The 22,930-nt window shown below is 44.1% G+C and overlaps 1 protein-coding gene across 11 annotated transcripts in view; it reads right to left on the bottom strand.

Annotated features, from left to right (window-relative positions):
* Positions 1 to 22,930, bottom strand: part of ZNF462 (zinc finger protein 462) — a 128,670-nt gene that overhangs the window by 5,944 nt on the left and 99,796 nt on the right. For 8 of the 11 annotated variants that reach the window (XM_014519615.2, XM_025202727.1, XM_025202687.1 and 5 more), the window contains 4 exons: positions 13,010 to 13,233; positions 10,694 to 10,826; positions 4,961 to 5,075; positions 743 to 1,116 (listed from right to left, as the gene is read on the bottom strand). The exons of 1 other annotated variant lie outside the window; for it this stretch is intronic. In XM_014519615.2, coding sequence (XP_014375101.1) covers positions 912 to 1,116; positions 4,961 to 5,075; positions 10,694 to 10,826; positions 13,010 to 13,233 — 677 coding nt within the window. In that variant the 3' untranslated portion in view covers positions 743 to 911. Of the gene's footprint in view, positions 1 to 742; positions 1,117 to 4,960; positions 5,076 to 10,693; positions 10,827 to 13,009; positions 13,234 to 19,471; positions 22,318 to 22,930 lie in introns of those variants that run through there. 2 more of the 11 variants (XM_025202737.1, XM_025202744.1) reach the window with 2 other exon arrangements.

Raw genomic sequence — 22,930 nt, 5'->3', positions numbered from 1 at the left:
CCCCCAAAAATCATTTTACATGACAAACTTAATTGTGCTGTATTTGTAACACCTCAGGCTGATAGAAAATAAACATGTGGCAAACAAAACCGCACAATCAGTCATATGAACTCTATCAAATCCTAAAATTATAGTTGAATACTAACAAACAGCTTACCTGGAATAAAGGATGACAATTCACAAACAGTTATCTAGGAATTAAAGTCTCTTTCTTTTTTTTGTTTTTTTTTTACTAAAATAATTAAAAAAATCACAGTATTTTAAGAAATAAAACCCACACTGGGATTTTAAGCACAATTTGTTTTCCTTTCTTTAAAACTTTTTTCATCCTCCATTCACCATCTTACCCAGCAGTCTCTCTACATTTAACCACAATGACAACAGGTAGTACTGACAAATGCAGAGATTTCCCTTGGTTAATTTTGAGGTACTAGGAAACAGGTGACTGTTTTAAGCAAAGCAGTTTTTTTTTTCTTTTCTAAAGCAGTTGCATTCAGTCTGGAAAAGCGTAATGTATTAAAACTAGAAAAACGCACCGAAATTTGTGCGTCGAAAAGTTGTCCCCCCCCTTTCTTCCACGCGTGCGACGCTTCCATTCTCAAACAATCCAAGTCTCCATTGCAAAGCACGTTGTGTAAATGTAGAGATATATGGGGAGTTGCTTCATTAGTCCAAGGATGAATGTAACTTCCCATTGTCATGATCCAGAAGAAAAGATGCAGTGATGTAATGGAGCCACTTATTCCATCATTTAAATAACTTTAATATACACACACTCACACAGGTACCAGTGCTTTGAAAATAGATCATTCAGTCCTAAAAGCAGCTTTATTTTGTCCTTCTGCCCACCCCACCCGCCCCACCCCATTCATCAATGTTCAAGTAATTTGATTAAAACCACACCAAAATGCTTATTCATTTTTGGCCTCTGAGTTCTCTTGGAGAGGTTTGTCGGTGGCTGCAACACTGACTGAAGTTTCGTTCTTGTGGGAAAAGTCTACCATTATTTGCTCGCTGCCTTCCTTTTCTTCCACAGGCAGTACCTTAACAGCTTCCTCGGCATTTTCCTTTGGCTGCCCATCCTCACTGGTCCCTCGCTTACTTTCATTCAGAGCCCTGGAAATGTGAGCAATGAAAAGTGGAAAAAGTTAGGATTAGAATCAAATAAAACTAAACCAATCTATACAGTTACTTCTCTAGCAAAAAAAAAGAGTGCAATTTTCCTGTGATAATGTTTTGGAGATAACATGATCAGTCAAGCCCCTTGGGACCTCATACAGCAGGGACTGCCAACTTTTTTGCTTTGATATCCAGCCCCGTCACTGTCATAGACCACAAGTCTCTACCTCTCGGTGCCAGCTGGCTTACCCTAATTGCCGATTCCTATCCCCTCTGCAGTGAGGATAGGCACAGATATGAGAGAGCAGTAGGCTCCATAGCAGACAGGACACTGCAGAGGGGATGGACAGCACAGCGTAGCTCCGTGCTACTGATCCCTGTGCAATCAGACCAGTCCAGCCAGTGAACCACAGGTTGCCGACTCCAGTACTTCAGTACAGATGCCTGTAACAGGTGATGTAACAGAATGAACATTTTAGTTTCCAAGAACCAAGGGAGGCTGCATGATATAGTAGTAAAGGCACTGGCCCACGAAGCAGATGACCTGGGTTCTTTCCACAGTTCGGGTGCTGGACTGCTTGTGTGACCTTCTCCTCCTATATGGGATGGTTTAGGAATACTGAATCCTGCAACTGTGCAGGGTGGGACTCAATTGACCACAAGGCCCTTTCACCTTCTATGATTCTGTGATCATTTGAATTAAATTGTGAAATTCATTGATTATGAACTGCCTCGATGGCAAAGAAGGAAGGATCCTAATTTTACCTTTTCATCAACCAAAGTGCTTTTGAGAGTATGGGTATTGTACAGGCATTATCCAATGAGGGTTAGGTCAATCTACATAGCCAATCATGCAAGCATTCGGAGGGTTTAAACTGCCAAAAAAATGCTGTGCCCAATCTAAGCTAGTTCACACCTCAGGAGATGCATTAACTTAGACTGAGATCAGGCTAACCTGATCTAGGAAGGAAAGGGTTAACCCAACCTCCTGAACACCTGCACATGTTAACAGCACAGCCCCAGGCCTGGAAAGCCCAACCACTCACCCCAGGGCTGTGCTAGTCCCACCCCAACCCTGACTGGCCTATTTTTAACCCTTTGGTTGATGGAGTGGGACCCTCTGTCCCACTCCATCAACTGGCAGTCTCTCCCTTCCGCCCTTCCGCCCTGCCCCCATTCCACCCACCCGTCCCCACACACTGAGTTATTCACATGGGGTTCCCTGTGTGGCTGCCAGGAGCAGCAAAAGGCTGTATGTACCACTCCTGATCTACATTTAGGCAACTTAAAGTAAGCTGCATGAGCATAAATCAGACGTGACGAATGACTGAACGTACCCTATTCAAACAGCTAGGAAAGTTGTCCTTCCCCAGAGGCCTATCTAAAAGAATCCCTCATCCCAGCCCCTAAACCCTTTCAACCACTGGCTTTCAATCACTCAAGTTACTCTCATCTAAAAAGGCAAGAGAAAGGATAGACATAACTACTATCTTTAACATTCTAGCACTACACAAAATGAATGTTACCATATTTACCTGAATATAAAACAAGGTGCACCCCCCACCCATCAGCGTGGGGAAAAAGCCCCTTGTCTTATACATATGAAGTGAAGGGGGGAGTAGACAGCTGCTGGAGCTCTGACACTGGCCCTGAGCCCTGGTTGGGGCCAGAGATGTGGGTTTTCCAGAACATTTTGAATTGGAAAATTTTCCACTGCCCTACATAGAGCACGATGTGATTTAGTATGTTTATTTTACTTGTATTTAGTAAACAAAACTAAGAAAGTACCCCCATGTTAATTTTATGCCCCAATAGCCACAAGTATTTCAACTGAAATATTTGATTAAGAAAAAATTAAATACAGTACACTAAATGTGGTTTAAATGTTATATTCAAACAAATTCAAAGCTTTACGTGGAAAGAAATTATTTTTATTGGAATACTTGTAAAAATGTAAAGACAATACACAATAGCATGTACTTCCCTTACATTGTTTGTTTAAATTAAAGGAAAAAACCCGAAGGCACTGAAACTGTTGACACACTAATTTTAGCACACCCAAAAAACCGTGCACAAGATGCCATGGTTGTCCACTCATCTACTTCAGCAGAGTTTAACTCTCTTCCACTGAGGCCATTGGAGCACCTCCAGTGTCACTGTCACTATCTGTAGACTCACTTGCACTACTTACTTATTGGTCCTTTTCAGAATCCGCTTGAGGCAAATCTGGTTCAGAACTACTTGACCCACATTCTCTTTCAGTAAAGGCAGAGATGTGGAGCGGAAAATTTTCCATGGAAAAATAAAGCACTGGAAAATTTTCCACCCCACATCTCTGGTTGGGGCTGGAGTCAGACCCACAGCAGCCTCCTGCCTCCCCGCTTTCCTTCCCCTCTGCAGCTTCTGCCCCCCACCCCCTACCTTCTTCCCTCCCCATTAATGTCAAGCAAATCTCAACTCCACGTTGGGCTCGGCGCTCTCCCACAGAGCACATGGAAACTGCTTCCCCTGCCTAGCCAAACAGCAGCACCAACACTGGTACAGGCAAGGATTGAGCTTCCACGTGCCATGCTTCGGAACAGAGCAGCCCAAGCAGTATCTGACAATAAAGGGAAGGTGGGGAGGAAAGAGGCAGAGACTGGGGGGGAAGAGACTGGGGAGAACAGGGGGAGAGACTGAGGCTATGGAGAGCTGGGGGTGGGGGATACAGGTGGCAAGCAGCCGGGCAGGCTGCAGAGGGAAAAGGGGTATTTAAGACAACCTTCCAATTCATAGATTCTGTACTTGGGAAATTATAACAAATATATAGAATATAATTATTGGGAGGGGTGTCATCTTATATTCAGAGTCATCTTAAATGTGAGTAAATATGGTATCCCCCAGCTCCCGGCTCTAATAGTAACAGTGAGCAAGCCTTCTGATTTGGAGAAATTAGGGCCCTAGATATTATCAGTTCTATTTACAAGATTTAGCCGATAAAAGTTTTGAAGGCTAGCAAGACTTTCACAAATGCACCCACCCACCCACCCATGCTGTGGGCTTCTATGAATGCAGGAAACAACACAGGGGGCTGTACTATTAACCCGAGACTGAGTTTCAGCGAGGTGGTGCACTGATCTGAAAATCTTCAGAGAAAGATCAAATTCTTAATTCTGTGTGACATCATAAATTTAATAAATCAGCCTTCTGAAAGAAATAGTAGAAAGGCAAAACACTTAATAAATCCCTAGGAAAAAGTCACAGTTATTTGAAGAAGTCTTCGTGCTGGTCCAGGAATTGACAAATGGCAACAGTAAGTTCCAGCAACACTAATTATGGAGTTGGATCAATGAGTGGGAGGACACTGATGCCTTGAGGTCAGATTTAATGATAATCTTCAATTTGGTCTCATAATTCTTGCAAAATGCTCTAGATTTTGGTCCAAATTGGTGAAATGTTCTGAAGATTAGCTGTACCTTTTTCTAGACTTATGTAATTTTTGGCCATCTCTGGAAGAGATATTCCTTCTAGTTTGGGATCTGGGGTTTGAAACTAGTCATCCCCACATCCAATACCGGGTTAATGGAATGAGAAACCATTTTAGGTCATTTTCTAGTCCCATAGCTACCTTAGAGAGTCTGGAGTGCCCAAGATAAATACATTTTTAAGACTGGGACTATTACAATCATCTAGTCAAACCTCTAGCATAACATAGCCCAAATTCCTGCAGCAAAGGGAATTCTTCTCTACCACTAGAAATATTCGTTCACCTCCCTGTTTTTGCCTTCACTAGGTATTGGAGGGATCAAAGATCTACTGTTGCCTTTGGTTGTTATGAAAAGCAGTTTGTAAAGCAACTTACATGCCATGCCTCAGTACATGTCGTTCCCACTCAGAGCCCTCTGTAAATGACCGGCCACAAAACTCGCATGGAAAACGCTTCTCGGGAGCTCCGTTGTCTGAAAACATCAGAGAATCTGTTGCAGGAGGGAACAAATGTTAATCACAAGTTCATGAATGTCATGTCCAGAAGGGACCATTATGATCATCATCAACTGTGACCTCCTCCCCTTTAATCTTCAGGGGAAGAGGGGGAAAAGCTGCTGGGCCTTTTGAAAAAATCTGGCTCCAACTCTCACTACATACAAACTGTGCAGAAGAAGATTCCTATCCTCCATTTTTACATCTATCTGCAGAGATATGATATGATTGGTGTTAGGTCCCCGTAGTTACAGTCTCAGTCTCCATGTTTCAGGGGGTAGGGAGAGTATGCACCTCCTCCTTTCAGTTCAAAAACTATTTTGACAGAAGCTTAATGTGGAAACAACTTGTAAGAGGGGGAGAAAAGACACAAGTCCCTATAGATTTTTCAGGCAGACGCAAATTTTAGGCAACATGGTTTTATTATATAAGGCATGTGACCCACCATATATGAAGTCCCCCATGACCCTGCACACGATGTCTCTTGTGCGCAAGACAAAACAAAATTCTTTCAGTGGTAACCACTGGACAGGTGTCTCATCTTGTCCTAATCCTTTACACAAAATGCTAGAGACCTCATTTGTAGAAGAGCCAGACAACTCCAACTGAAGCCATTAGAGGCTGTGGACACAGCACTTCTGAAAAACCAAGCCTTATGTGAACAGAGCCAGCTTTAACAAAAGATGAAACATTTTCTCACAAATTAAGAAGATCACCACACAAGCCATTAAAAATAATTGCACGGACTATCTCACTTGATTCTTTTCACTGGAAATGAGACAGCACCATCTGCTCAGAGCATTAATTCCTTAGCAGGGATTATCTTGAGCAAGAAATCAACAGAATCCCTTTCTGACTCCTCCCAAACTACCTAATGAAAGAAAAAGGGCATGTGCTTCATTTAATTTTGATCTCTGCTTCCCCGTCTTTTTCATTTTAAAATTTTACTTCATACTAGTCCAAATCCAGGAACTCAAAACTACTCCCACACTTATTCTCCTTTCCTGCATATACACTTTGTACAGGCAGTTTTACAAAGACTTTGCTGGAGGCTGCCCTAAGTAGCTGCAGTTGAAATATTTTTATCCTTTCACCACTGAATATGGCAATCTGTTACATGATTAAAAATCAAAGGACCCAAACATCTTCTGATGTGAATTAGTACTGACTTAATTCTGCAAAGTCAATTTATACCATTTAAGGATCTGGCCCTTAAGTTTAGTCCTAGATACTGATGCGTGTGGTACAAATTTAGAAGCATCACTATAACACCTCTTTTCTGTACCAAAGCTAGTCTAACACCTATTCAAAGGAAAACTTTGGAGGCAACAGCTGCTCTTCTGTGCAAGAATGCACCTAGACGACAGCAGACAATAGAAAATTTATTCTGGGCCTATGCAGGGGAGATACAGACAATGAAGCCTATTTTGCTCGAATGAATAGTGAGGATTTATACTTGTAATTCCCATTAACATTAATGAGTGTTACCCCTAGTAAATCCTCTACCCTTTCAGAACAGACTATATTCTTCCCTCCCTCTCCCCATGACTTCCCGGTCAGTTTGGTTTTAAGGATTGTGAATGTGGGCTGCTCCTTGAAATAGAAAACAAGCTGAAAGCATTAAGTTCATTTCAAATCTACAGGAGCTGGGTTGGCACCAGGGCTCCAAATGGGAAAGAAAATATTTGTATGTTCAGGAACACCTGACCTTCCTTCTAGTGTCCTTGCATCTTCTACACAGGCATCACTTTTTTTTTTTTTTTTTTTTTACTACTACACTGAGCATCATTACAATTTAAGTTTTCTTCAAAATTAAAAGACAGATTCATAGGGATAACCTGTGCCTCTATGACACTGTCTAGCCATATCAAGGGGTTCCAGAAGTATCCCAGAGAAGGAACATGGTTTCCCTATCCTTTCCCCACTCTGTAGCTCCCAGATACAGACCTTAGTCACTGTTCTTACCAGCAAGAAGTTATCCCTTTCCTCCATCCCTACATACTGCTATGTAGGACTGTGTAAAGCTTCGGGTGGTGATTCAATTAGGAGGAAATTCAGCCCGATTTGGTGGCCGAATCTCTAAATCCGAATTGAATCAGGGGACCAATTTAAAGGTCCGAATTGATTCAAAGCTCTCCAAATCTTTGGAAAAGATTTGGAGAGCTTTGATGATTTGGGCAGTCACCAGTGGCTGCAGTAGGGAGCTGCAGCTGACTCCGAGCTGGTAAGTACTAGGGGTGGGGGAGGGGACCATGGGGGGACCCCCACTAGCCCCCTCGACCCCTCCACTCCCACAGCCCCTGCCCCATGGGTGCCCCTGCCTGCCCCAGCTCAGTAGTTTAAAAAAAATCTCCGGTACTCACTGGGTACTGCCAGGTTTGGGGGCGATCCCCGCTGCCTCCCACTGCCTTGCCCTGCATGGGGGGCTCTGCACGAGCCCCCCTTTGCTCCCCCAGCCCCCCCAATGGGTGCCCCGCCTGGGCCAGCTCCAGCCCTTTAAGGAAAAAAAAGGCAAGGAAAGCCTCAGGACTCACCCTTAAAGGGCTGGAGCTGGCCGGGGCAGGGCAGCCATGGGGGGGCTGGGGGAGTGAGGGGGCGGTCAGGGGGCTCATGCAGAGCCCCCCACGCAGCATGGGGGAGTGGGGGGAAGTGGGGATTGCCCCCTGCCTGGCAGCACCTGCTGAGTTGGGGCTTTTTTTCCCAAAGAGCCAGGAGCTGGGGTGGGCGGGGCAGCCGTTGCCGGGCTGATCTGGAGATTCGGCAGCAGCCGAATCTCCGAATCAGATTCGGCCAAATAAAATTGGGACAGTGATTCGAATCACCGAATCGAGTCACTTTCCCCCAAATTGGCCGAATCCGAATCCAAAGCGAATATTAGCCGCTTCACACAGACCTACTGCTATGGTATGAAGATACACCTATGTCCCCTCCATGACTCATTTTCTCTGGAGAGGAAACAATTGGGTACATAGCTGTGCTTACTCCTGCGGGCTTGGATTCAGTGTCTCAGTAGACCATGTATTGTTACAAGAAGTGTTTTGCCCCCCAGCATTGTAGTCCAAATCACAATATAGGCCATAGTGGGACTACTGGGGTGAATTCACGATGGCTAAAGTCTATGACTTCAATACGGCCATATTTCATCCCTGGCACTGAGATGAGAGAAGACCTCTTACATGATCTCCATTCCCCAGCACATGATTGAGTCTATAATTGTCCTAATAGCCTAAGTGATACAGGAGACTAAGTCCCATTAAAAAAATATTTTAGCTTGGCCTTTTAATATGCTATTTTAACTTATTCCATAAAGGGGAAGAGGTAGGTGATTGTGGAATGTTTGCCCAAATTCCTTTCAGAGTACCAAGGCAGTTTTGATCCTGGAAAGGGTCAGGAAGTGAGGAGGGAAGAAGCATGATTTTGTACCCACCATTTTAATGACTGAATATAGATTTCTTTAGATACTCGCATGTAATGATACAGCTCCCAGTGAAAAAAATATTAAATAGTTAAGATACTGTCTGCATTGTAATAGCAGTCCAAAGAAAGTATATTGGTTTGATAGCCCTGCTGAGTAAAATCCTGATGCAGAAGCCAGGAGTGTTAACATTTCATAAGTGTCAAGGGGTTTAAGAATCTTGAAAACAAAAATTTGATTTTTATGGATATTTTCTTTTTTCATAGAGAATGTAGAGGGATTCTGAGTGGCTCAGCTGGCAGCACTCTTCCCTCTGGGTCTGAATACCATGGTTTCAAGCATCATAATAGCACCTGGGTTCCTACGTAGCACTGATGCAATCCATAGGAGAACATGCCTCTTCATTCCTTTCTTACTGTTGGTCTATGCAAGGCTTTAATCAGTCTGCTACAGCTGCAAGTTAAAGAAACTGGTCCTCTAGCAAAAGGAGTATAGGCTGATTCTTTCAGCGCTGAATTTTCAAGGTTCAAAATGCCACTGTTGATCAGATGGCACACTGTTTATAAGGACACAGAAGTGCACTTATGTAGGGGCTGTACATTTAGAGATATCAAACTGTGGTATGCATGGACTATATGTGAAACGTATCCCTTTTGGTTCATCTGTTCACTTCTTCTAGGGCCACCAGCAAAGATCTCCTGGCACTATTTTTCAGTGGGAGCTAAGTGGTCTCCTGTCTGGCATGTCTCTCCTCTCATTAAATAACAACTCTGTGTGAGCCATCACAAAGCATACACTAAGGAAAGCGCCAAGTACTTATGGTGCAATGATGCTAAACAAATGGCCAACACACTGGGATTTCACTAGGAAGAAAGGCATGACCTAAGTCCACATTCTGTTCTACATGCTGCCTGTGAGTCATCAGCAAGTTGTCAAATGTATAAATTAGAAAAAAAAAGAAAACTTGAGTAGATGTTTTGTTTTCTTTGGAAAAAAACCCTTTTCAATACAACTCTGACTTTAGGTTCAGAGAGAGATGGAGGCCACAAAAAGATCATAGCAATCCTCTAGTTAATGGTGTAGAAGCCAGTAAGCTGCCAGAAGAGACTGCAGGACTGGATGGTTCAGGGTTTTGGTAATGGGATACCCAAAGCCAGACTTCTGTGCATCATCAGTTCAAAGTGAACCAATTAGCAGTGACTAAAAGTGTCTTTGCTATATTGTGTGGGGTGGATGGCAGGATGGGAATATGCATTACATGTTCTTTAGTTCTCAGGGGCATTGGTGTGCACTGATTTGAACAGTGAAGGGTAAAAAACCCCCATGGTATGATAGGCAGCAGATTTTCCCTTTCTTCTCCCTACCCAACCAATGTTGGCTGAATCTGTAGCTGTAAAACAAGAATGATGCTATTCTTTGCCTGATAATTAGTTTCCCCTAAGAGTGAGTATGCTATTAAGACTAGTTCTACATAGCCTTGGTAATTTAAAACTTACAACACACTCGGGCACTAATTCAACAATGTACTTAAACACGTGCCCAAGCACATGAATGGTCTTACTGAAGTAATTTGAACTTCTCACATGCTTAAAATTAGGGACATGCTTCAGTTGGGGCCTTCCTAAGTAGTGCCCTTCCAAGACAAAATATGGTCCTACCCTCACTCCCAAGTTGCCAGACAGAATGAGACTTAAAAAGGCAGAAAATGCACAGTCCCACCCCTCCTCTGCAAAATATAGCAAGACAGATCAATAATGATGCTCCAAAATTAGTTTCTCTCCTAACTTTGAACCTAAGAAGTTTACTATGTCATAATAAAATTGCAAATGAGTTATCAGCACATAACTGGAAGTCATGGAATGGACAGCCATGCTACATAACAACTGCTCATACATGCAACTATAAATATAATCTGCTTTTCTCTCAACATGTCACTCATATCATTTTGTTTTTCTGAGCACCCAACACACTTCTTGGTGTTCCCAAAAAACATTTTGGGCAAAATTCTGAGGTAATCCTGGAAACTGCATCAGTAGAAGTGGCCCATCAAAAAATTTCATTCTCTTTCCACTGTGATGCCTCTCCATGCCTGAAGTGAAGGGCCACTGAGTCAATAGCAGATTTTGCTTGATAGTGGGCGCTTAGATTAGAAGATCTATAGCATAAAAAAGGAGACATAGAAAAGGAAGCAAGACTGACCTCTATCTTCAGTTTTGGGGCTCATCTCTTCTTCCTTTTCTTCCTCATCACTGCTGGAGCTCTCTGTTTTCCCCTTCATTTGTTCCAGCTGATCCAAGTTAACCCGTCCAACCAGCTCAAAATTACGACTCACCTTAAAAGAAACAATGTGATCGACAATTAACGTTAACAACATCACCATCTACCAAAAAAACCTTCTACTGGCAGAGTAAAGCCTGACAATGAAAACTTGGCAACACACCCTGTCAAATTAATACCCAATCACTTTAAACACAATTAGAAATGCAGCTAATTGCTTTTCTTCAGTGTTTATACTGCATTTCTCCCTGCTTCTCCTTGCAGAGATCTCGGTACCTGAACATAGAACAAGAAAGATTCTTCAGATATTAAGAACATGACTTTAAAAACAATGACAAGAACAACAACAAAACCCCCAAAATTAAATAGCACTCTTTACCCCCAGGATCACTCTATGCCCCTTCATGTTAGCCTGGGGAGCACTAAACTGATGCAGTATAGCAGTAACATAGCACCACACCAGTGTAAAAATATCCTTTGGGAATGGTTCATTCAATTTCTTTTGTGAAGAGATGGGTCTTTTACTAAGCACATGGCTGCTGCCTGTGCATGTTCCCTTACACTCATTAATAACAGATTAATTTTCATTATGAAGGTTGCAGAGCGCTTAACAAACTGATTTACAGACTATAATGGGAACACTTCACCCAGCGGATAACCCTTAGGTAAAATTCATCAGCTATTTAGCAGCTCACAGGAACAGTACACACAAGTGAAGAACTCTACTGCATCCAACACAAACTACAGAGTAGGAGGAGATGGCAGAGGTCAGGTTTATGACACAGGTGGAGAACGTGGAATGCTGCCATGACACTGAGGTTAATATCATCTGTTTAACAACTGCCCTGTGATTTTCAGTCAGGCTAATAGTCAGGACTGGATTTGCATCTCATCCAAAAAGACAGTGGTTCCAGCAGCACGAGCATTATGCCAGGGAACCAATCCAGTATGGACTTAAAAGAGGGCTGAATCCCTCTTGTAGCACTTTAAATGAAGTGCTGGCCTTGTCTGACCTTGTTTTAGCTGTTTGCAGGGAGGGGCATTGGAATTAATCTAAAGCGCAGGTCATTTCATAACAGGGAATTTTTTACTAAGCAACGTGGTTTCCAACAGGCAAACTACAATGAGCACAAGAGTGAAACAGGAGCAGCTGGAACTAAAAAGCACTGCGAGGTACATAAATCATGCATAGAAACTTAAGCTAGGAGAGGGAAAAACAGAGTAACTAGTAAGATAACTGCTGCAGACTCTTATTGGAGAGGAAGGAAATACACATCTCCAGTGAGAGTCTGAATGGGGTTAAACCTTCCTAGCCTGAAGAACTCAGGAGCAGGTTAGGAATCCTCCACCTCTTCATGCAACTGGGACCTTAGCTGCAACCAGCAGGGTAAATGGGAGATCTTTATGTTCCAGCTAAAATAGCAGAGCAGAGAAGCATAGGAAGAGTGTAAAGCACCAGCAAGGAAAAGGGGAGGCAGGCATGCAAACTGCTAATAGGCCAACATGAGCAAATGAAATTGCACTACAGTTCACAGTGTGAATTTAAAAAATGCAGTGGAGTAACCTTTCAAAGCAAAATGAATTTGGCTGAAGCTGTTGATACTCACTGTGTCCCCACCCCCTAAAGCCAAGAGAAGCCCATGGAAAGGCTTCTACCGACTCCTATGGGTCTGGAGCAGGTCTAGAGTCATAGAATTCCAAAAGCTGATGTTGCCAAAGTAGCCCTAACTTAGCATGCTGTGCACATGATCTATTTGTTGTGGATCTTTTCCTTGTGAAATGTAAACGGGAATGTATGGCACTCTTTGTTACTGAAATATGCACGGCATGTGCTGTAGTTGCCAAAGCAGTCTTAACTTCTGGAATCTCCTGACTTTTATGAGGCTGGATCAAACAGTACTTCATGTTGCTTCATGACTTAATTTAGAAAACAAACAAACAAAACATCAAAGCAAAAAATCCAAACAATATTTATCTAAGTATTTATATGAACTTCCTTTTCAGGTAATCATTCTGTATATTCATAGGTAGATACATTCCAGAAGATGTATCCACAATTCAAGAAAAAACCCTCAAAACCATAATTTAAGAAAATATGGGATTTCAGAAAATGTAAATTCCAGGCTGTGGGGACCAATCAGATTCTGAATCATCAGCGTATACATGTGGCAAACTAAATTTCACCATTTGAAGAACATATGAAGAGGTCTATAGCTGCAAATAAAACTGAGAACTCACCTTGTGCTCATCTCGAAGGTGAGCATCCAGCTCCTCTGTGTGTTTGGTCTCGTAGTAACAGAGCTGGCATTTGTAAGGTTTCAGTTCATTGTGCTTCTCTATATGCTGCTGCAAGCTCTCATCGCTGGAACAGGTGAAGGTACACTTATCACAGCGGAAAACGACTCCCTGCAAGTATTTTGACAGTTTGGAACGGCAGACTTCGATGGGAACAACTCGCTCTTCTGTTGGGAGAAGCACAATGAAATTAAAGTGTTTATTAAAGGGAAAAATGGACGTACAACACACACACAAGCATACAGAACAAGCTTTGCTAATTTACTTATGCAATTTATCTACCAGGGAGCAGGAACTAAACTAGAATGAAAAAGAAATGCAACTATTTTTCTCTCACAGAGGTAAGGTGAACCCTCCAGGCTTATGTATTAGAAAAAATAAGGCTAGAAAAGATCTCAGGAGGTCATGTAGTCCAGCAGTTCTCAACCTTTTTTGTACTAGGACCCATTTGTAAACATTGATGGCCAGTCCAGACCCAGTAAATAATTAAAGTAGAAACAAGTCTCCTGGCCCTGCTGGTGCCCCTCACTCCCGACCTGCTGCCCCTGCCCTCAGGATACAGCTCCCCAGTGTGTGGGGTAGGGGGTGGATGTGTGGGTCAGGAAGGTATGGGGGGGCACATACCTTCCAAGATTTGTGTGCCCACAGCAGGCATGGGGCTGCAGCCTGGCTGGACCAGCATGGGCAGGAGCCATCTGTGCAGCTTAGCAGGAGCTGCCACTGCGGTCTAGCAGGCAGGACCCAATACAGGAGAGTGGAGCAGGGTGGCAAGACTCATTGCTGCCACTGCGACCCCCATGCCAGCCACACGGCCAGCAGTGCAAGAAGTTACAGACTGGACAGGGGGGCAACACTTCATCTCCTCCTACTGCCTGCTGCTTCTCTCAAGCTGCCCGCACTGCCCCCCACCTAACCTCTCCTCAGAGGTAGAGCCACAGCCTGAGGGGAGCAGCAGAGGTGGCAACAGCCAAGCCATTGTGGCAGGGGACCAGCCAAGCCATTGTGGCAGGGTAGAGCCACAGCCCAGCATGTGAGCAGCTGTTGGTGGGAGGAGGTAAGAGTACAGTAGGCCCCCCCCTTCCATTACTTCTCATGCTGCTGGCCCTCTGATGTGTCACCCCATGGCCCCCTGAAACATCACCTTTGCCCCCCACCTTTTGATGCATCATCTATGCCCTCCCTACCCCCTAAACTTACCTGAGAACTGCAAGAGATGCCATATGTTGCCTGGCTGCCACATGCATGTGTGCTTGCACACATGCATGTCGTGCCTCCTGCGTGATCACCCTCCTCTTGCTCCCCCCAGCCCAAAGCAACCCCTTGCTGGCTCAAACTGCCATCCTGCAAGGGGAAATCCATAGTTTCCCACATTTTTCTCTTTTAAAGGGGAATCCAGTTTTGAAGTTTGTTTGTGATCTTTCCATATATTCTTGTGACCCACTTGTGTGTCACAACCCATGGATTGAGAAACACCGATCTAGTCCAACCCCCAGCTCCAACTCAAACATCCCTTTCCCAGGTCCTCAGGAAGGGCAATATTTGCCTGAACGCTTGTCTAATGTCTCTCTCTACTCTATGGTTAGTCCAATAAAAGATATGACAAAGAAATCCCTTGCCTCTTGTACATTTCCTGGGCCACCATGGCCGCAACAATACTCTAGCCACAAGTCATTTTTACATTTCCAACAAGCCCAGAATCCTGATATTTCTTACATTCATTCACTCTGGGCTGCAGAGTATTATGCATACAGGGAAACTCCTTTTATTATAATATTATTGGAAAGTTTTCATTACAGTTCTTTGGTTATTCAACTGCCCCTCTGGGCTACCATATTGAAATTAGCACTATTTTTCCTTTTAACCTGTGTAATAAGGGGGAAAGATGGAGTTTGAGGTTCCTAACATAGGTCATAACTAACAGCAACTTGCTTAAAAAAGGGACAGACTCTCAGCTGGTGCAGGACAGCCGAGAAATTTCAATGGAGCTCTGGCAATTTATACCAGGTAAGGATCTGAACCATTATATCCAATTCTTTGGCAAGTTGGTGAGTTTGAGGCTTCCAATTTGGAGAATTAAAATAAAGCAAGGTCCCTAATGCCTTTCCTGTATGGAGATAAGCAGCAACTATAATCTAAGGTTGGGGTTTGATAATCAGTAAAGATCTGCAGGGTATGCCCTATGAAGTTTTGTTATTCCCCCAGGGAAGAACTATATGGAGTCATTTACTGCATGACTAATCACTTGAAGCTTATCACATTTATATAGTGGAGTTTCTTTAAAGTTACCACTTACGCATCATGTTTGCACATCTCCCGTAACAACCTTTAGGTGCTCCTCCCTGGACACCATTTGTTAACCACTCAGTGGGCAAGTCTACACATTCATTAATGTGCAGTGGTTACTGCACCTTTAATTTAGTACTTGTATAATGAAATACTAAATAAATGTGTAGTAACCAGAGATACTGCACAGTAGTGCCAGCAAATGCCTTTTTAATGTAGCCTAATAATAGTGTGCAGTAGCATATTACTGCTGTTTATGCTGTGATGTGCTACTGTCCAGTATTATTAAGCTACTGCGCTGTTAGTGCCTTTAACTCTGTTTAAAAGCTCCCCAGTGATATATAGGTACACAAGTGCAAAGAATCACAACTATGTACATCCTCTGCATATAAAGAGGCAATATCCATATAGCACATTTGTTTATCCTGCATCCATGACTATCTTGCATGCCCTTTACATTTTTTTTTTTTTTTTTTTTTTTTTTTGCCAATTAACAGATTTTTCTGGGAATTCTGAGCACACCCTAAAACCCTCAGCCCCTTCAAGCATTTTCCTTTGAACCAGGAAATTTCAAACAACCTCAGCTATTTCCTTCTGCCACTCCTGACAAATGTGGAATTCTTCCCAGAGCTATCCTGTAAGAGGCAGCCCTGTATCAGGGACAGCTCTACCATCTATGAAAGTAAGTCAACTTACAGCCCTTCAGGGTTAGAAAGAAAAAGGATTAAAAGAGAAGAGGATTTAAAGCTGTAACATTTGGGGGGCACAGGAAATATTTTAGAAGGTTTTACAGCTCCATGCATTTAGATTCATGGATCTAAAGCATCTGGCTTTAAAACGTGAAAAGCCCTATCTTTTTTGTACATTGACTGTGTAGAATATTTTAAAATTAGTTTGTCTGTAATATAAGGCATGAATAAAAACCAAATGAAATGCAAGGTGGCAAAAAGGTTTCGTCTGTCACGTCTGAATAATGCTACATTTCCTAACGCACGTAGGAAAGAATCTATTAGCATGCAGACATACTCTCCATAATATTTAGCCCACATAACAAAATGAGAAAGGCAAGAAAAACACAAAGTAACTTTCAATTGATGAATTCTGATTTCATATATTGCAATTTAAAATATATTTATGGTGGCAAAATTCTGAAAGTTATAAAAATCTGTTGGAACAAGAATGTTACATCTTAATAAATGGGGGTCATTCCAACAGTCACTCTTCCCCCAAATCTCTATTTAGAAACACACTAGTTCTATTTGAGCAATTGACAAAATTAGAGCAAACTGTAGGCCATAGGGAAGGGTTGCAAAATGTAGCCTTCCTCTCCATGAAGCACTTCTTAAAGTTCAGTGGTTCCCATAGTAGAAGCTTCCCTAAAAACCTAAAAAATGGAGATAAATCTATAAAAAAAAAAAGATAGTCCAACGAGCATCTCATTTCATGCACTGGTACATAAAAGCTAAGTGCATCAGCTCATTTGAAGAAATTCAGGCCTAACAACAGATGAGTGTTTGTATTCCTGCATTTTCTCACACACAACACCCCTGTGCCCTCAAATAAAATATGCATTTTGTTTTTGGAAGGGAAAGTGTAGAACAGAGGTAAGCAACCCCCAGCACAGGTGCCAGAGCGTGGCACTTAAAGGCATTTTGCTTGGTACGTGCACCTTGGGGCAGATGGTGGGTCAAGGCTGCGCTGCCACAAGGATTGGGGCCCTCATGGCTCCCCTGCCATCTAGCCCTGGTGCACTAACATCTTACAAGCTGAGGTTGCAGGTATTTTTGGCATTCTGCTTAAAAATGTTGCCATCCCCTGGTGTAGAAAAAAAGATTTTTCCAGAGTCATGGATGACTGTATGACTTGGAATAAGTCCTCTGGGTAACACAGGATGTCCAGAAAGTGTGGCATCCTAGGAGATAGCCCCATAGGACTTCCCGGTATGTCAGATAGGACTTCTGGGATGCCACACTTCCTGGACACACCATTTTTCCAGAAGAACTTACTCTGTCACACAAGGTTAGGCCCCAGGCCTTTGCAAGGAGAGCAGTAAGACCCTTTACTGTATGGAGTTCTTTATACAAGTTCCTGTAAATAAAGTGTTTCCATATCACTACCAGATTTCTGGACCCATGGGGGTCTCCTTCAGCTGGACAACATTGCCCCATGTGGTAGACTGGGTTGGTGTGTGGAGTTCATCTATGGCTGGACCTAGCAGATGGGGTTGCACCTGGCACACTGCCCTGGACCTGGCACACTGGGTCCCAACACATGGCTCCAGAGCCAGTGCATGGGGTCAGATTTGGCATAAGGTTCCACATTTGGCACAGTAGGCCTGACCTGGCATGTGGCCCCAGAGACAGTGCACAGGGCCCGACTCAGCACATAGCCAGTGTGTGGCTCCAGACCCAGGGTGCAATCCTGGACACAGAACATGCATATGGTCTTAGAGCCAACACACAGCCCTGAACCTGGTATGCCAGGCCCAACCAGGAACGTGGCTCCAGAGCCAGCACACAGGGCTGGACTTAGCACGTGGCTCTGAACCTGGTGTGCCAGGTCAGTTCCTGGGCCCCATCTGGCACCTGGGTCTAGCAGCAGGCTCAGTTCTCTACCTGCTGCTACATGCTTACCACCAGGGATCTGGGTTTTCTGTTTCCTGAGGAAAAATAGACATGTTCCCCTTTGAAGCAGGAAAACGTGGGTTTCCCCTTTTGCAAACAGCTCTCTGCAGGCTGGCAGAGTTCCAGCCTGCACGAACTATTTGCAGAAGGGCAGGAAACTCTAAGCCCTGTCTGCAGGGAGCCAGGGCAAGGCCTGAGAATCTGAATCAGCCAAGGCTGGCTCAGATTGACTTTTCCTCCTGTGGCCTTTGCAGTAAGTATGGCTTTTGGGAGCTAGGCCCTGGGGATGAGGGACAGTTGGGGGCCCCCTCAAGAAGGACCGGGTGGGGGACCTGTGGGTTGGGTGACTGTCATGCTGCCAGGGGGACTGAGGCCTGCAAGGAGAGCTGGCAGGGGGAACGGCAGGGGTGTGTGGGTGGCAATCACTCTGTTCTGCACTACGGGCCAAGGCCAGAGCATGTGCAGGCTGCCTCGTCCCGCTGTGGGTCATCCTAGCTGGGCTCAGGCTGGGGATTGGGGTGCTGCCCAGCTGGAGCGGCAGTGGCAGCAGCTCAGTGCAGGAGGGAGGGAGGGATGGCATACTGCGCCCCTGCCCACCAGGCGAGGTGCCTTTAGAGCAGGGTTGAGGGTGCTGTCCAGCCAGGGTGGTGCTCAGGGCTGGAGCCAGAGTTCTGGGGGCAAGCACTGCCCATCCGCTGTGCCAGTGGCCACTGCCCCACTGATCACTGCACTAATGCACCACATCCCGCTGGCCTGCAGCTGTGATGGCTACTGGCAGCTCAGATGGGGATAGCACTGGAGGTGGTGGCTGAGAGTGCACTGTGCAGAGGGGTGCAGGAAGGGGAGGAGAGGAGCAACATGGTTAGCCCACATACTGCCCTGCATTTTGAAGTGGCTTCCAGAGCAAGGCCTGGAGCTCCCCTGGCCCGCTAAAACAGCCTGTCCAGGGGGAGGCTGGCCTGAAAGGAAAGCGACTTGCCCAGCCAGAGCTTGGGCCAGCCCAGTCTCCGATCCCAAGTCAAGGGTTTCCCAGGAAGAGCAAGGGGGCTGCTGAGGTCTGGGCACAGATGTGGGGAGCAGAACAACAGGGGCCAGTACTGTTCAGAGCCACAAAGCAGCAGGCACTGCCAGAAGAGAGCGAGTGGGGGGCAGGCAAGGATTGTAGGTCAGGAATGAGAGGCATTGGCAGGGCTGTGAGGGCTGTGGGTTGGGGGGGAGGGGCAACGGCATGGGCAAGGGCAGGGCACCGGCACATCAGTGCTGCTCAGCACCACAAAGCAGGTGTGGGAACAGCTGCAGCTGGACCCATGTCCTGGTGAGCCAAGGGGGCAGGGGGAGCTCTGATTTTCTATGATAAAAAAATGAAATCAAACACCAAAATACATAGGTATTTAGAAAGTATTTTATTATAATGATTGAGACACTGGTAGGCTTTCAAACTGCTTTAAAATTGTAAATATATCAATAAAACATTGTGTTCATCTCATACCTATATACATATAGTGGCCTTTCATTTTAATCATGGAAAAATGCAGATTTTGTAGTTTTTAGTCAGAGAATTTGGGGTTTTAAAAATCCAAAATTATCTGATAAAAATAGAGAAAACCAGGAGCCCTGCTTACCACAAATGACATTATTTTTTCATTCAGACTCCCCTTCAAAAGAAAGATGTATACTATATACATGGGTATGTTGCATGCAAAGAAATGTGGTAAATCTTTACTCTTCAAAACACTTCAGTATTATATGCAAGTTCCTTCCTTCTTCCTTTCCTGTGGTAGGTTGGAGTGATGTTGTAGATGTAACGATCCAGGAAATAATACGAGAGATGTGTATCTTGGGGATCTCTTTTATTGGACCAACTCTTCCTGTGCCCAAAAGCTCATCTAACATCTCTCCTAACTATGCAGTTTGTCCAATAAATGATATCACCTAAAAACCTTTGTGTATCATTCTCCGCTTCTATGCGAGTCAAGTGCCAATGAAGCAGTGCAAGACTGGACCAGCGTTCCCAGTACCTTAGCAAGAAGCTATTCAGTACATAGGTTTACTTGCATGCATCTGTTTTTGCCTATGGTCACAACAGGACCGGCTGTAACCCTTGTATGTATATATTTGGTCACACACAAAACGGAGCACAAATTGGTTCTTCACGTATAGACCAAATTATATGTGCAACAGCCAGTGCAGAGAGCATCCATGCACAAAGAAACTGGGTGTGAAGGCTGTTTTGGGGGTTCTGAATATTTGAGCCTTGTTACCTGCAAACAACATTCTTGAGAAATTGTGCCCCTTTCCATGAAAATTAAATTGCCATTTTGGGCCTGGACCAAGAAGAATCAAGTAAAATAAGTCATTTAAAAAAACCCTAAAGAAACAGGGATGAAGGCTCACGATTAGTCTTGGTAAACTGCATTCAACCCTGGAAAAATATCAGGGCATTTCAACATGCTGGATGGGAAAACATAATGGAATGGACAATAAAACCTAATTGCACTGTCTGGACTAAATTAAAGGCCAACAGCTCCTCTGGGCACAGCACTGGAGTGCAGAGCTGCAGCTATGGAACTTCCAAGAGCTCATAGGGTTTGACTGCTGCAAGGGCCAAGAGAAACTCAGTAGCCAAACGTCTCCTCAGCACTGCCTGACTGCAAAATAGACTCTGGCTTTATAAAGTCCTTCCCTCTCCAGACTACTGAAGGGCAGGAAAACAAATCGTGGCTCCCTCTGTGCCCATATAAGGGAAGTTAAACCACACTTATGACAATGCGTAACTGATGGAGCTGAGTAGGTGACACATGGCAGAGAGCTCTCAGAAACAAACTGACAACATCCTGCTGCCCATAACCCTTAATGGGAAGCATACTCCTTGTCATACTTCTTAGGCAACCCATTCCATATGCTAGCTCATAGTGAATTTAGTCTAGTATGGACTACTGCTTCTCTAGCCACCCATTTACCATGGTTACAGAGAAGTCAAGAAGCTGTTAGTTTCAGCTCCATGCTGGATGTTCAACTTCATTTAGAGTAGGGTATTAGAGTCTGTCTGTCTGTCTGTCTGTCTGTCGCAGCGGCTGAACAACCTTTTTTAGGCTGCAGGCCAAAATGACCCAGTTCATGTCAGAGGCAGGTGGGTGCTAGGACACAGCAGCAACAACCGCTGCTTTTCTGTCCGGCAGCACAGAGAAAGCGTCCGTTGCAGCCACTTCTCTCCATGGTGGTGACCATCACTGAAGCCTCCCACATCTGCAGGCAGATCAAATGGTTTCATGGGCCAGATCCATCCTGCAGGCAATAGGTTGCCAAGCCCTAGTTTAAGGAATCTTTGTTTCATATTTCATTTTAATATTCCACTTGCCTTTATATGTTATTCTGTCTCTTACTGCTACCCTGAGCCTTTTCTAGGAAGGGCAGCATATAAATAAATAAACATAGATATAGGACATTTTCCTCCTTTGGTACCATGTACCAAAGCACTGAACAACCTAATGAAAACTCTCAAGTAAAGGGTCATGTCCTACTACTAATTAGCTGTGAGTTCTGTTTTGTTTTTAAATGGGCCAGATCTTCAGCTAGTGTAAATCAGTGTAGCATTACTGATTTTATGCCTCACTTCAACCCCCTGCAAAATGACAGCACTTGAACTGATCGCTTAAGATCAAAGCCCTCATCCTATCAACAGAATAGGGACACAGCCATTTCAAACCAAAGCAAAGCAGACTACTCCAGACCATGCTCAGCATGACTCCACCCTGTCAAAAGATCACTTCTAAAGATGGGAAAGTATTTCAGTTCCTGCATGCACTAAAATCTCGATGATTTTGCAGATGCCATGATTAGTGACAAACATGGTGAGGTTTTTGAAGTAATCATAATTCATTAGGAAGGGTGACCTAAGAGGAACAGTGCACAGTTTTTGAATGGGTCATCCTTTATGTTTTAAGTGCTGTGCATTTGAGAAAACCCTTAGGAACCAACATCTTTGACACTCTGCAGGGCCAAGTCTCATTTACACTACTCATAACTGCAGCTTACACCCAGTTTAAGGCTCCATTTCATAATCAGAGCAGTATTAGTGGGGCCTAGAGGGACCACAGTGTAAGTAAGAAATCAGACCCAAACACTACCGTGTATTTTCTGTAGAACTTCTTACAACAAGATCATAAAAGCTATGCACAATGAAGCATTATCTAAGGAGAACACGGAGAGAGGTTGAGCTGGGAAGATTGTCTTCCTTTTTTGGAAGGGCTTTTTACTAGTGTTGGCTTTGTCAGCGGAGTTTGGTTTTCTGGCCCGTGTTTTTAGATTTTCATTTGGTATGTCTAGAAGTCTGTGACAGGAGCACTAGATGAATTGAGGGAAAAATAAAAATAAACATAAATCTCTTTTGGCTGGACCAGATACAAACCAAAATGAAGGAGTATCTAACAGAGCGTATTGGAAAATGGAAATAGAAATGCAGCTCAGAAAGTATAAATGTGCTTGTGTGCCAACTTCACACACACCCCCCTCCACCAGGCCTGTCTAGGCATCAGTCTGTTCTCTATGATTTGACAGCTGCCAATGACACCTGACACATTGTTTTGGAAACTGGGTAAGAGTTGCCTTGAACCACACTCTTGGTTAGAGCAGGTTTACATCACCCAAGGGTTTACCTGCTCCAGTGCTCAGAGCCACTCTGTGCTCTCAAAATATTGTGCAGCAGCTACAGATATGCTAAGGAACTGGCCCCAGATCCACCTACTTCCAAGGGCCTTTGAGAGACATAACTATCTTTGTATATTACTCTGAACACAAGTTTACTATTGAACATTTTGCTCAAAATTTCCTGAAACAAACTAGCTTTGGCAGAAACTTTCCAAGCAAGTCTAGCATCACAAAACAGCATTCTACCCATCTCTGTTTATTCACATTTTAAAAGTTGTGCCTTTGCATGTGGGCATAAATCCATAACAGA

The sequence above is a fragment of the Alligator sinensis genome, unplaced genomic scaffold, assembly GCF_000455745.1.
Source record: "Alligator sinensis unplaced genomic scaffold, ASM45574v1 scaffold560_1, whole genome shotgun sequence".
NCBI classification, from domain to species: domain Eukaryota; kingdom Metazoa; phylum Chordata; order Crocodylia; family Alligatoridae; genus Alligator; species Alligator sinensis.
Note: the sequence above shows the minus strand (reverse complement) of the source record. Positions and strands in the feature narration are given on the sequence as shown.